Source organism: Mycothermus thermophilus (assembly GCF_041956435.1).
Source record: "Mycothermus thermophilus strain CBS 625.91 unplaced genomic scaffold VTJ04scaffold_4, whole genome shotgun sequence".
Classification (NCBI taxonomy): domain Eukaryota; kingdom Fungi; phylum Ascomycota; class Sordariomycetes; order Sordariales; family Chaetomiaceae; genus Mycothermus; species Mycothermus thermophilus.
In genome coordinates, this window is record NW_027191430.1 from 3,403,311 (window position 1) to 3,418,149 (window position 14,839).

Below are 14,839 nucleotides of genomic sequence, written 5' to 3' on the forward strand. Positions count from 1 at the left end.
TTTCAAATCCCTAAACGGGGACACTCATCAACTGGAGGAACACGACCCTCCACGCCTCGGAGGAGCTGGTGTGGTTAACTGTTGTGCCCTCCAGGTTGGCAATGTTCTAAAACACGAAGGCATTCACAAGAGAGGGAAGACAGTAGGGCCCGAGACATGTCTCTCGCTCTATATCGTGTCTCTGAACGATTAGTTAATAAGTGCTTGGTGGCTCACCTCCGAGTCATGACTGGCTCGACCAGCCAGCAGTTGGAGACGAACCACTTCACTTTGACTTAAAAGTGAAGAAGCAGGATTTGTCCATCCTCCTACCTGTCCTAGACAAGTGAATAACACCGAGCAACGGGCGCCTTGTACTGCCCAACGGAGTATACAAAGGATAAGGATGCATCTGTGCTTGGTAGAACAACAGCACAGAACAAACAGCACCAGCACGAGTACCGCGGCCGCCACCACGGGAGGGCATCATCCCCCTTCTAATATCAACGTCCACGACCGCCGCCGGTTACTTGCATGCCGGTTTACAACGGCGGTGAAGGTTCCGACCGACGCAAACGCCGGGCTCCATGAGACATTTTCCATGTCTCCTCCCCCGATTCCGAGCTCTTGGGGAACCCAGTATCTGCACCTTATTAACCTGTCCATCCCATCTGCCGTGCCCTCGGCGATTCAGGTGCCCTACACGTGGTGGTAGCTCGACTCCGGAAATGCGGCCGAGGCAGCGCCGGGTTCGGGATCCCAGTTGGATGTTTGTTGTTTGACAACGGCTCCCCCACCTGCACTTTTTGGGATGACGTAGCCAGAGGATGGAGAAAGGATGGGAGATGGGATCGTACTGCAAGCTCGGAATGCTGAGATGGCAATGATATCAACAAGTCCCGATCTCCCACCAACCATAGATGCATGAAAGAGATGGAAGCAGAAGTTATGGGCTCAGAGGATCGGGAACCCCAAACCCGAGCAACCCTCCCCGCAGCCAAACACATGGCTCAGCATGCAGTGAGAGAAAGGGAATGAGAGACGAAAAAAGAGGCTTGCCTCCACGCTGTGCTCGATGCCGGCGCTCACTGCATTGTGGAACCTGCAGGTATTGTTGCCGGCGTCATGCGGTCTTCTTCGAATGACGAAGAGGTTCCAGCGTGGGCGGCTTGCCATAAGAAAGAAAACCTGCCAACCGTCAGTAGTCAACAAAGCCCCTGCCAACGTGGCCAGAAGCTTGGGACATGGGCTCGGAGAGTATGATCAATGGCGACAAGAGAAAAAACGTGAAGAGTAGGGCGAAGAAAACAAGAAGTTGATTGTCCAGCCGACTCGGCCTATAGATGGGAATGTCCTTAATCCGTCTCTGTCCCACACTGGCTGCGTGTGGCAGCCGTGGATGGCGGCGACGTCTCGAACCCAGAGCCGCCGGGACGGCCGCCATCGCACTAAAACTACATGGAAGGGTAAGTATTCCCAACAAAACAGCGTCAAAGACGGTTGGTGGTCAGCCAACGTCTTGATGCTCATGGCCTGCCAGGCAGCGTTCACCGCGGGAACGCGAGCACAAATATTGATGGCCAAGCCCACATCACATCTTGCCAGCCAAGAAGCGGCAGAGACGTTGATAGGCTGCCGACAACATCGTGCGCTGACGGCCTAGAGGGCTGAACGCCATGAGGAGTGGTTTGGGGAAAGAAAGACGCAGACAATGGTGGTCTGATGGGGTATCATGATGAAGCCGATGCCTAAACTCCAAGTTGCTGATCAAAAACCGTCGATCAAGTCGTCGCTCCACAATAAGTGAGGAGGAATGGAAACCGGCGGAGCCGAGCTTGCGTACTTGGGGTCCTTGGAGACTCTTCCCCTCTTGCAGATGTGAGAGAATCAGAGACGTCACTTTCGGCGGAACCCCGCTGGCATTTTCAGCTTTAACGCCTCCGTCCTGAGCGGTAACCGTTCTGGTCGTTTCGACGCTGGCCGGATTTAGGAGCAGTCGGCGGATTTCCGCCAGGACCTGCGTACGCACGTTGGCCATAGCCGCCAGAGTTGGTAGCTTCTTGCGCTTGCCCTTCTTTTCCGGCTTGTCCCCGGCCTTTACTTCTTGGAAAGGAGCCAGGAACAGAGTCTCGAAAGTCTCGTGAGTCACGAAAGGAGTCCCGGGAGTCACGAAAGGAGCTTCCGGGGTCACGAAAGGACTCATGAGAGGACTCATTCTTCTCCTTCTGAGTCAACATCTTCAGGAAGTTGCGCTGAGTCTCGAAGCTGATGTAGTTACCACCGAGAAGAACACCCAGGATGCTCTGGCCGGCTCTGTTGGGGTCCTTGGCGAGCTGTGTCATGCGTTCCGTGAGCACCTTGTGCGCCTCCGAGAACAAAGCCAGTATGGTTTTTGTATTGCTGGAACCGCCCGAAATGTCATTGGTGCGATTATTCGGGTCGATGATGGATAGCCGATCAAGATTTTTGTATTGAATCTGCTTCACTTTCGACTACAGACACTGTTAGAAAGGGTGCACACAATCTGACGGGTGCTCAACTGACACTGACCTTCGGAATCCAGCGGGGAGGGTTGAGGCTGATGGCCACTTTTTCATAGTCAAACTTGTTGCCGTACAGGTCGAAAAAGTGAAGGAGAAGCTGACCCAGATGGTGTCTGGTGTCAAGGTTCCCGCTGTTGACCTCGGGCATCTGCTGCAGCATGCTGACCACAAGGCAAATAACCGAGAAGCCACCAATGCCGCCGTTGACAGGCTCATTCAGACCGCGCATCATGAGGAACTGTTTGATAATAGTGACCAGAGCTGGCATACCGGGATATTTCTCCCGCCAAGCCCGAAAAGTCTTGAGAGCAGCCACGCCGGTGGAGTTTTCGAACGAGACATCAACCTTGAGTCCCGTCTTGATCTCGACGAACTTGACCAGCGGCACCCTCGCCCTCGTAATGAGTTGGATTTCATTTGCCCACGCAATCCTATGCCTGACCAAATAATCCTTGAAACGATAAAGCACGCGAGTACCAGTGAACCTGGCCGCACCGCCCTTGACGTACGAGTTCGACATCATGGCAACGTCCATATCACCCGTCGGCAAGTAGAGGCCAGACGGAAAGGAGCCGAAGGGATACACGTCAGCTTTGTGAAACTCCTCGCGAACCATATCACTGAGTTTCTCGATGAGCTTTTGGCGTTGGTACGCTTCGAAGTCTCGTGGTTTGATCCACTCGTAAAAGTCAACGATTTCCTTGTGCAGCCAAACAGCCATGTTGGCAGAATCTGAGTGATCGCGCTCCAGCCACGGTGTCGGATGCATTTCCGGCGTCGGCCGCCACTCCTTAAGAATGGCACCAGCTCCGCGCTTCTTGGTAGCTTGCTTGAGTGGTGCATGTGGCATCTTGATTTCTCCATCGTGGGTACGCTTCCGGCTGTTGGCAAGAGTGAAGGTCGCCAAGTCCGAAGGGGAAATAAAGGCGTCCTGCCGATGTGTAACAGGCTCACCAGGGCCGGATGGAGCCGAAATCTCGCTCTCCGAAGCTTCTTCTTCGCCATCAATGGACTGATCATCGTCGGAAATTGTGATGACCTCATCCGGAGCCACCGGAGCCTCCGGACTCTCCGTAGGTGCCTCAGCCTCATTGCCCGCGTCAGATTCCTCGCTGTCCAAGTCGAGGGCAATGAAATCGGCCGTCTCAGTCGGGAGTGAGGTGCGGACCGGGTTGGTCTGGACGCGCGATTTGCGGATCAGCTGAACGACGTCCTTCTTCTTCCCCTGCGGAACAGTCTCTGGGGGCAAGGCCGTGTATGGATCCGGATTGGACCACTTGGGTGTGACGCTCTCGGAAGTCGATTGCTGAACACCCAGGCGGGCGCGTTTGTGCGGGGGCTCATCGCCATCAGTGGCATCAGCGGCAGCATCATCGTCCGAAATGTCCATCTCGGCCTCGTCACTATCAGACAGTTCGTTGAGCGGTCGGTAGGTGACGCCACCATTCGGGTCGTAAAGCGCGATGCCTTCGCCATCATCGTGATTCGCCTTCAAAAGTTCGCGCTCTGCAGCAATGAAGGGCCGACGGGGTCGGTCTCTGCCCTGCCTGCGGTCACGTGCGTTCTTCCTGGAATCGCTGTGAAACGAACGAATGTCGCGACGATCATTGCGCGGCGAGCGATCATGTTGGGGCCGGTAGCTGTTGGCGAGCTGGATGCCAGCCGGCTTGTCGACACGAAAGGTAAAATCGCTCTGAGGCGGGCGGTAGGAATCAGCTCCACGGTCGGTGCCAGGGTAAGGCGGTACATCGCGAGGTCGTCCCTGGTCGTGGTTGCGATCGCGGTTGGTGTCGAACGATGGATAAGAGGGACGGTAGCCGTCACGCGGCGGGGGACCAGAATTGTTTCGGGTGTCGCGAGAATCGCGGAAATCTCGATCATTCCGACCATCCCGGCGGTATGGATGCCGGCGATCTCGGCCGGAGTGCCGAGAGCTGTTTGACATTGTGAGCCAGTGATGATCAGCTCTGCGCTGTCGGGTCTCGGAATCTGGAGGAAGAAAGAAGGTTGGTTGGTTAGAATGGAAGTGTATTGAGAACGTCGCGGGGGATTTTGAGTTTTGTGGAGGGGAGTTGAGTGACGGACAGAAAACTGGAGCGCGTGTTGGGCATGTCCGCTAAACCCAATCAGGATTAGACTTTTGTGGTCCCGAATCGGCTGGGTTCCTTTGTCATTGTGGAGCCGATGCCTGGTTGTGCGAGTTGACCTCTGCACAGCAGTCGTCTGCTGGGCAACTCAAGTTGGCATGTGTGAGGTACTTCGTCCAGTTTCCCTTGACTCTACGGCTGTGAGCACAGCATGATGATGAAAACACGTGTTCCAATCGAGGCTTTAATTCCTTTACATAGCTGTTCATTGTACTATTTTATTTGGGGCATCTCAGAGGCCCTTGTCTGGACGCATCGAAACGACCTATTTGAGGACTGTAACCTACGTAGGCAAGTTCCTCTACTACCACACTCTGTCTTCAGGTCATGCCCAACCATCTGGTGCCTCTGCGTAGCCTCTTGCCTGTTTCTCTTGCTTCTGTGGTAATTGGCATGGCCGCAGTGTTTGACGGATGAAATTGAGTGTCTCTTTGGGAGCCTCAAGCGATTTCTGGTCGCAGGATTCGTATGAGGCGACTGGGCTCAAGGACCCAATCTGTCGAACCATGAAACCATCAGATGAAGGCGCCGTCGTGGGTAGCAATGGTGTTCAAAAACGGCTTTTGGCGTTGTGTGCCGTAATCGTCATTCGAACCACAATAACACGTTCATCAAGACTCCCCGGAACTCAAGAGGCATCCACGCCCAAGCCCGCCGCGAACTTCCGCGCAACCCATCCCGCGCCATGCTCTTCATATTCTTGTTTCGTAACCGCCAAACGCTCGATGTGCTCGTGTCTGGCAAAATTCGCGGCACCGACCCACGTGCTGACGATAGGATTCTCCGGGCGCGCCACCCTGACAACGCACTCGTCTGGAACGCGCTGAAGGAGCTCCATCTGGAGCCTCTGGACGAAGTTCTCGAACTTGGCGTTCCCACCGACCACGACAATATTCGCCAGCATGCCAGGCCAGAGACCGACAGGCAACGTCGACAGCGATTGCATCACCACATCCGCAAGGCCGGGCTCGCGGATGCCGATATCTGAGGGGTTGAATAGCAGCTCCGGAACCACAAAGCGTTCGTTGCGCAGGGTTAACACGTCCTCTGTGCTCACGGCCGCCTTGCGCGCGCGGTTTGACACGCCCGGCTGATACTCGCGGACAACGCCATGGAATGTTGTGTGAGAGTCTGGCAGCACGTAGTCTTTGGCAATACCTGCACCACACAGATACGCCTCCCTGCGCTCTCCCCGCGTCCCTTTCCACGTCTTCTCGAGGTCGCCGTTAAAATCCAGCGAGACGTAACATACTTTCTCCTTCATTTCGTTGACAATGTACGTCTCGCTTCGCATGTCAAAGTGGCGGATGGATAGAAGACGGGTGAGATAGTTGGTCATGAGCCTTCCTCCCACGTCCAATCTCCGGATGGCAGGGTGCAATGGTCTCCCTTGGAGGATCGGAGTGACTGTTGTGTGGGAATAACCGGAATCGATCAGAAGGAGAACCTCTGCCGGGATATCGACAGGCGTGTCGGGCGCCCTGGGGGTCTGGAAAATGGCCTGGACATCTTGGTAGGCGTTGAACGCCGGGCCTGAGAAACCAATGGGTCAGTCCACGAAATTCCAAGACGGCGTCGAAAACAGGAAGGAGGGCGGAACAAACCAATGCCACGGTAGTAGCTCGCAAACCCAAACTCCTCAAACACCATCTGGTCGCAATGGGTCTGGAAGACGGGGAGGCTGTTTGGCTGCTCGGTGAGCACCAGCCGGGTCTCGGAGGGGTCGCAGCGCTGCAGCGCATGCTCGTCGAAGAATTCGCGGTCCCAGATCTCTTTCTGGGCCTCCCAGTTCACAATGTAGCCCTTCTCGACGGGCCTCCGGAAGGCAATCTCGCCGAAATCCCGGCATTTCTCCAGCTCAGATGCCACATAGATTTTCTTATGCCGATCTCGGGCAAGACAATTTGGTATGATGCGGGGTCCATCGGTCTTTCCGGCCGTCACGAAGCCGGCTTTGATGGTGTCTGCGCCATTGTCGAGGACGAGAGTGGTGCTTGGTGGTGGCGGCCCCGAAGCTCGTGATTTCCGGCTCGCTGCCATGTTTCTTGGGAGATTGGGATGCAGCGTGCAGCCAGTTGATGACGGGACGGCATGACCCACTACAAAATGGAGAGAAAGTTAGGGGTTAGGGTTAGACACCACAACACCAGAGGAAACCATGGTCTGAGGTGTCTTGGCAAAAGCTTCTTTCCACCTCCAACCTTCCACCCGTGTGGCCATCTTCCACATTTCCTTCTGGACATACTCTCCTCCACAGTTAGTCCTGATAATAATGTGAGCAGCATGGACCTCCAATGGCCTAGGAGCTGCGCGCTATATTGTGTGCTTGTCAAAACATGGAATGTTCTCTGGATTGAGGACATCCCCCACCTTCCTCAATCCTGAAGCTCGTCCTCGAGGAGCTAACTTTCCATATCTGTACTAGAAGGCTAGCATCAAGTACCATCCAGTCTTCCCATAGCCGTCCTCGTTTCATGCAAACTCATGCGTTATCTTCAATGTCTGTATGCTTAGTAGTCTGACACAATGGGGACCGGTGGCGGACCCATCAACATCTTCCACCCCAGACACACAAAAGAACCCCGCGAGATCTTGAACTAGAGGTTGTTCTTTGCCGTGATTTTCATCTCCCTCCTTGGGGCTGCCCGCGCTATCGATGAAGGCCTCATCGCCGGCATTTTCAATGCCGCGCACTTTCAGAATAGCATCAACTACAGCTCGTACACCGATTCGGAGAAAACAAACATCAAGGCAAATGTCTCATCCATGGTCCACCTAGGGGCCATTGCTGGGGCATCACGTAAGCCATCATGTGTTATTCAAGCACGTTTCATCAAGGGTCTAACGGAAAATAGCGCCTTCTTTTTCTGCGACGCTATCGGCTGCATCTGGGCAACACGTCTTCTGTGTATCCTGTGGATCGTTGGCACCGTGATCTTCGTCGAGTCCAGGGGCAGCTTGGCCGTAATTTCCACTGGGAGATTCATCATGGGGCTCGGCGTAGGCCAGACTCCTGTTGTGGCGACCGTGTACCTCGCCGCGATTGCTCCAGCCAGCATCCGCGGCTTCTGCAACTGCCTCTTCGCTGGGCTCCTTTACTTCGGCCTCGTCTTAGCGTACTTTGCCAACTACGGTTGCCAACTACACATCATCGAATACACGGCGGCAAGGTAGCAGGTCCCCATAAGCTTGAACATCGTGTTCTCTGGGCTCATCCTCATCCTCACTGTGTTCCAGCCCGAGTCTTCGCGATATCTCATATGAAAGATCGTCATGACGACGCTGTGTTTACAATGACCTGCCTGCGACAACTACCCTCCGAGCACGAGTACGTCGTCAGAGAAATCACCCGTGCAGAGGACGCCTACAGGGAAGAAACCGAAGCATCCAAGATTGTCGCCGGTTGGCGAGGCATTCTCCGTGAATCTTTCACCAATCGGGCGAACCTTTACATGGTGATGATGATGGTTCTGGCGAAACTTCTAGCTCAGTAGTCTGGTACTGGCGCTGTTACACTCTACGCGCCCGACTTCTTTCGCATTCTCGGTGTGGTAAACACAAGTGCTTCACACCTGACCAATGCAGCGTTCGGCATCGTTGAGCGCTTCGCCTCCCTCACCTGCGCGTTGTTTCTTGTCGACATTATCGGTCGGAAACGGACTCTGTTCATCGGTATCGCCTGTCAGGCGATGTCGTTAATCTACATGCCGCATTCCTAACGGCGGTGCCGCAACTGGGTACCCAGTCACTTGTTTCGCCTGGCATGGACGGTCCCCCAGACGACTTGCGCAGATCGCAACAAGCCGCGTCCAAGGGCGCTGTGGCCATGATCTTCATCAATGGCATCGGTTGGTCCATTGGCTGAAGTAGCATTCAGTACTTCCTGGCGGCCGAGATCTTTCCTCTCTATATGCGAGCTTTTGTACAGCGTTAGTCATCATCGTTCAAACAGTTGGACATTACGGCAGCACCCGGGCCACACTTCCTATGTTACTCCCTGTGGCAGATGGTGGTCTTTCGCCCTAGGGAACGTTTTGGCTTTTCTCGGCAGTCACTGGTCTAAGTGGCTTGTTTGTGTGGTTTGCTATACCGGAGACGACGGGCAGAACGTTGGAGGACATGAACGAACTGTTCAATCCTCCTTGGTACAAGATTGGGAGATACGGCAATCGGGAGATGTCGGCGGAAGAGATGCAAGCCGGGGAGACAAGAGCGGACAACGAGAACCAATGAGCGATTCGATATTGGACGGATTCTCATAGGACTCCCTGCCGTATTCAGCGAGTGACAAATTATAAGCGAAGACGACGATAATTGCCTCTTCAAGAGACATGCATACCTGTTGGTTTATAGGTTGTCCTAATAGCCACATAACAAGGACAAGCCCAACCTCGCTCCTCCTTGGGCGTCATCAATTCTACATCAAGTATGTGTGTGTTCAAAAGAACAAGCCCTTGACTGGACTAGGCAGTGATCTGCTTCGGTCTGGATCATTTGGCTTAGCTTCACATATTACGAGGTCAACTGTCGTCTTTGACAGCTGGATACTCACCGCTGGTATGAATGCAAATGCCTCGACGCATCATGCAAGCCTCAACCAACATCTCGTCCTGTCTCCGCTCAGTTTCCTGTGCACCCCCGCCGGAAGCCCGAAACTGGCATCACCTCCTCTCAAGTCCAGGTGGTTGCCCAAGAGCAAACTCCTGTTGCTGTATGATGGCACCTGGGGTTTCGTTGACGCCCCTGGACACAGCCCAAGTTGGTATTCCCGGCTGCAATGGCTGTTCGTAGCTTTGGCGGGATCGACTATCACAGCCAGTTAAGAAGAACAAGAGCCAAATCAAAGTTTGTTTCGAGTCCATTATCTCAATGAATCACCTCACTCAGCGAGTTAAGGTTTTATTGATGCAGTGAGCCGGGTTGGAACAGTAGTATGCCGGGGACGGGTGACATCAGACGTCTGTTTGGTTTATGAACACGGCAGGGTATCTCTTGAACTAGCTTGTATTACTCCCTGGACCAATTGAAAGATCTCCCTCGGGATGGGGGAATTCAAAATGCTTGTCCATCGTCAACGGTGTATGTCTTTTGCACGTCAGCAAAGCCAACTTGACGGCTCTGTCCGAAACTCTCGAGGGAGAACATTGTTCCTCACTCATACCCCATTCTGGCACCGGGGGATACAAGTCCCTGTGCTGCCACCGTTTCCAACCGCCTCCTCTCAAAGGCCACACCCGAGTGTAGTCGATCGGTATTGAGAGGAGGCACCTAGATTCGCCAGGCACGCCCACGTCGTAAATCGAAAACGTTCTGGGTTCGACCCCCAGTCGTGTCGGAGTAAAAACCACCGGGTTTTTTCGTAACCATTCCACCTCTACTCGACCGGCGCGGGAGTAGGGCTGGGGGTGAGCTTTTTGCATTTTGTGTATCTTTTCAATCCAATCCTGCAATCAATGCCTGATCTACCTGAGGCACGTTTATGAGTTGACGCAATTCCCTGAACTCTCTCACAACTTCTCGTTTCGGAAATCAGCAGTGTTGGTACGAGTTATTGACTCTAATGTCCTCACGGGCACTCCGAAGTGTGCCTCAGGTACGTACATACCTGACTTCAACGTCATGAGTCGAATAACTTCTCTCCCACGTGTGATAATACAAGAGACTTTTGTTTCATTTCAGATTCCTTTTGATTCTCCTCAACGACTCGGCACTCAATTTGAATCGTTGATTTGATCAATCACAAGCATTACCTTCATCCTCCAATATTGTTCCCCCAATCCTAATAGTTCTTGAGGCAATACAACCTACCCTTGCTGTCCTCGAGGACGCAAGTGGTATGTTGTTCGGTCCCAGCTAACCCCCCAGCCCCCAACTCTCGGCATCTTACAGCTGCGGCGATGACGAAATATTGAATCCAACGGTGCTACAGCCAGAACATTCCTATCAACGAGGCTATCAACGTGGTCTTGTGACACAGCCATGCATCCTTACATATGAACATCACCAACACCCAGCCGGGATCCCAGCGGCCCGAGCCCCAACCACAGCATCACAATCGTCAGCCATGTCACGGTGCACATCGCAATGCTACGTATACCTCAGTGTAGCCTGGTATCTGGGACCGCGGAAGCTCGGATAGTCAACTCGAGTCCACAACGATTGGTCCACCTCTCCGACTCCGAACACCTGAACTTGCAGGGTTGCATCTTACCGAAGTGCTTGCATGCTGCGGGCTGCGGCCTGCAGCTGGGGGCGCAGCCTTACCCCCCTGATGCCCTGCCTGCAGCTGCCATCCTATCCGTGCAGTGAGAAGTGATATGTCAATCTGACGTCGTTGGTCGTTGTAGCAAATGTTGTATGTAGTCGACCTTGACAGAGCCGGTGGTGAACTGCATAGGTTTGAGGGGTAGACCGACGCCAACTCCGAGACTCTGCTTCATTCTCCATCCCCAACTACCTCTTGACATTCTTCGATATTTGCTCATCTGCAAGCCACGAGCCTGGCTCTTTTCTTGTCCGATTCCCCTCTTCCGCTCCCACATGCAACTGCCGACACCGTCAGTCGCCGAGCATCATTCCGCCGACTCGTGGTGTACTGTCAACCCCGCACCATCTCCATCCTTGGCATCGACGGGAACCAGGCTCTCATCGACGCATGCCGCCAATAGTCTATGGGAATGGTGGGTTTGAGAGCAGCTAACCCGGTCTCCGGCGACCTGTTCACCACCCCACGCGGTAGCGTAGCATCGAGGACATGAACTGGTTCCCAAAACCTGGACAAGCGCTAAAACTACGCGTTAGCTGAGCGAGAACTTACCCCGTCAACCTACCTACACACCCCTCTGGTATACTAGTCGTAGTACACAGGAGTCGAATGTGGGCACTCTCCCACTCCCAAACCCTGTCACAATCATGAACTGCCTCATCAGATGTGACCTCTGGCCACACTTCCCGTCCCTGCAGTGACCCGCTCGCCTCTGCTCGGCTCCCTCGCTTCGGTACGAACGGGTTTTGGGCGACAAACCTCGCATGGCAGTATGACACCAAACTCCACCACATTGTTCCGATTCCCGTCCAACAAAGTTTGACGAAACCCGAGAACCTGGTTTCCTCCTCCCCCTCCCTGTTCCCATGTGTCATTATTTGACTTCATTATGGGGGTACCAAACTGACCGGCTGACAGGAAACGGTGCGGCACGGTTCTGCCTTGGCATGCTACCTTACCATGGTTGTGTTCACCGGCGATGCCTCGGGTGCCCGTGCCTGCGTCGACCAGGTCAACACGAGACCGGGGCGGGCAGTGGTTGTTACCTCACCCTGCTCGGAGATTTCTGAGTGAACCAGTTGAGCATCCACTCATCAGAAATCAACCTCCCTTCTCGTCGTCTTGTGTGAGGTAATACCGAGACACAAAGATGGGAACCCGGAGCACTTCTGTCTGTCAGATAACCAACACTACCTATGTTCCCACCCTACCTGTAAAGTAGAGGTTGTGTAATTTAAGCCTTGCAACCCTCTACAAGTGCACACAACTCCTCGACCTCCTGGACCGGGCAGGTCAAACCTGAGGGCTCAATATCTGCGTAGTGACATCAGCGTCCTCAGTTGCCTATCCCTCCCCCCCCCCCCCCCCAACGCTTCCGATTCCGACCCGGTTCAAGAGCATGGCAGTGCACATGGGATTGCTGACACCAGCCGTTCCCGCCCCTCACTAACAGTACTACGTTTAAACACCCCCCTCGTGCTCCCTCACCCGTTGACTCAGTTCAACAACCCGCGCCGCAAAGCAAGTCGAGTTCGTTGGTTCTCCATTATCGCACCATAATGGCCCAGTCGGACGGCGCTCCGGTAGCGCCCCATGTCAACGACGTGAAGTGGGGGAGGGGTACAGCAGCACTTCTCCTTTCTTGGACAAGAGACTCAAGACAAGATATCTCAAAGAGGAAAAGTTAAACTGTCCTTGAATCTCTTGCATCTTGTGTTGCCCTAGGGTGTTGGACTTTCTTTTGATCTTTCCTTGTGCAACCCCTCCTCCTAGTCGGGAACCACCACCACCCTTGTGCTCCCGTCATGACCTTCTTGCCTACCAATCCTGAGTAACCAACCCTTGCCGTGGCTTAGGTGGGAGCAGGTGAGCACGAGCTGAGTGGACGCCGTTCTCGGCCTCTGGCGGTGGAGGAAATAAGATAAAGCCAGGCACACGTCCTAACCTGGTTGTCGGGACTGGAGAGAGAACTAGAAACCTGGTTTGCTTCTGTTCATTCCCGTCTGTTATTGCTTCCCGTCCCCAAAGAGGCATCTCCCTCATCATTCTCATCTATTCCCGGAGAATATCCTCCCGCTTCCCGGATTCCGGACTCGCCTGCTCCCGCCTTACATATATTAACTCACCTACGTTATTGTCCCATTCTATCACCATGCGGTGGAGCCACCTAACGTTCCTCGGCGCGGCTCTCCTGTGCCTCTCCCAAGCTGCGCTGGGTGAGCTCATCTTCTCCGTCACGGCGACCCACAAGGGCAAACCTATCCCGAAGGAAAAGATCCAGCTCAAGCCCTTCGAGTTCGGCATCAGCCGCAACGGGGAGTCGAAGCAGGTCTGGACGTCCAAGAGCCGTAAGGTCCGCCGTGCCAACCCGACCGCCACCAGCGCAAACTGGTGTGGCGCCGTCAAGAGCACGAGCTCGAGCAGCCAGATCACCAAGATTCATGCCTTGTACCAACATCCAGGCTGCAGCATTCGGTCGGGCGTAAATAGCTACCCGCAGGCGGTGGCTCCTTGGGTGGGTATCGATGGAAATACGCATACTGGCGCATTGTTCCAGTCGGGGACACTTTGCAAGGTAAGTGGTGATGTTTGTGGGTTGAATGTTAGACAAATGCTAATATCTGACGCTAGATTAACAACTCGACCGGCATTGCTGAGTATGAGGCTTTTGCAGAAAACCAAGGTGAAGCTACGCTGACAAACTGATTCTTAGACACGAGGCCTGGTGGCAATGGGTGCCTGCAGCGGCATACACCATCTCATCTCTGACAGGTAAGTGTGCTCATAAAGTTCAATTTACCTGGTGTATTCATGGTACGTGACTCTAACAACTTATAACAAATCCAGTCAGCGCTGGTGACTGGATCGAGGTCACTATCGAGGCCACCTCAACCACCTCAGGCAAGGTGTAAGTCTCCCTACTTTATCGCCCCCTCAGCCACAAACAACTGAGTGACACTCTCTTCTTCAACAACAGGACAATTGCCAACTGGAACACCGCCACCGCCTACGTTGTCAGCGTCAGCTCGGGTCCCACCCTCGGAAGGGTTGACGCCGACTGGGTTGTTGAGCGCCCCTACTACGGTGCGTCCCTCGCGCCCTTCGCTGCTTTCGAGGACGTCTGGTTTATCGAAGCCTACGCGGAGCGCACATCGGGCGGAAACCTGGGCATCCTCGGCGCCACACAGTACCAGATCCCGGGCCTCTGCGCCAGCGAGGAGTATGACAACGAGTCGCAGGTTTCATGGTCACTTTGAGCGCGGCGCAATGGGCGGCAAGGAGGGAATGACAAGGCATTCTGGAGTTTTGGAGTTTGGGAGTAATATGTGTGTTGCTCTCACGTTGAGGTTTCGACACATGAAGTGAGCGCTGCCTGCTGCGCAGTGTCATCTGGAGGTGGATGTTTATCTTTCGACATGCCAACTATGTTGGATTATTATTCAGGGACACAGATTTAAGGAATTATTGTTAATAGTGATATCCAGTGAATGGGATTGGGTTGGCTTCTTGATTAGTTTGAACTCTATTAAGTATGTTTCACTTTTGAGTACCGGTGTGTATCATATAATCTTATGGTCTTGACATCTCAATGAACGGTGCCACAGGACAACTCACATATCGCTTGCTATCATACCGATCTCACTCGTCGCCAGGCCTCATGTCGCCAAAGTCGGAATGAAATCGTAATAACCTTGGAACATCCTAAGAGGTTGAACCCCTTAGAATGACTATTTAGCAACTGAACTAATGGGTAGTAGTGTAATAGGAAGCGACCTGAAGATCTGCAGGTACAGACTCATGTATGAGTATAAATCACATATGCTTGCTGGAAAAAAAATTATTTGATGATTCTCACCAGTGTGAGAGAACATGCCAATCCATGGAAAAACACAACACAAAACACC

At 53.7% G+C, this 14,839-nt stretch overlaps 4 protein-coding genes across 4 annotated transcripts; 2 read left to right on the plus strand and 2 right to left on the minus strand.

Annotated features, from left to right (window-relative positions):
• Positions 1-1,910: 1,910 nt before the first annotated feature.
• On the minus strand, positions 1,911-4,467 carry VTJ04DRAFT_6959 (uncharacterized protein; the record flags this gene model as incomplete). Its single annotated transcript, XM_069365235.1, has 2 exons — positions 1,911-2,471; positions 2,530-4,467. The coding sequence occupies 2 exons, from the start codon at positions 4,465-4,467 to the stop codon at positions 1,911-1,913; spliced, it is 2,499 nt and encodes an 832-aa protein (XP_069218983.1).
• Positions 4,468-5,297: 830 nt separating this feature from the next.
• On the minus strand, positions 5,298-6,709 carry VTJ04DRAFT_6960 (uncharacterized protein; the record flags this gene model as incomplete). Its single annotated transcript, XM_069365237.1, has 2 exons — positions 5,298-6,202; positions 6,274-6,709. The coding sequence occupies 2 exons, from the start codon at positions 6,707-6,709 to the stop codon at positions 5,298-5,300; spliced, it is 1,341 nt and encodes a 446-aa protein (XP_069218984.1).
• Positions 6,710-7,657: 948 nt separating this feature from the next.
• On the plus strand, positions 7,658-8,388 carry VTJ04DRAFT_6961 (uncharacterized protein; the record flags this gene model as incomplete). Its single annotated transcript, XM_069365238.1, has 2 exons — positions 7,658-7,802; positions 8,255-8,388. The coding sequence occupies 2 exons, from the start codon at positions 7,658-7,660 to the stop codon at positions 8,386-8,388; spliced, it is 279 nt and encodes a 92-aa protein (XP_069218985.1).
• A 4,698-nt stretch (positions 8,389-13,086) lies between these two features.
• VTJ04DRAFT_6962 (uncharacterized protein) lies at positions 13,087-14,191 on the plus strand (the record flags this gene model as incomplete). Its single annotated transcript, XM_069365239.1, has 5 exons — positions 13,087-13,509; positions 13,566-13,591; positions 13,648-13,706; positions 13,782-13,842; positions 13,912-14,191. 5 exons carry the CDS (start codon positions 13,087-13,089, stop codon positions 14,189-14,191), a joined length of 849 nt encoding a protein of 282 aa, XP_069218986.1.
• Between the last annotated feature and the right edge of the window lie 648 nt (positions 14,192-14,839).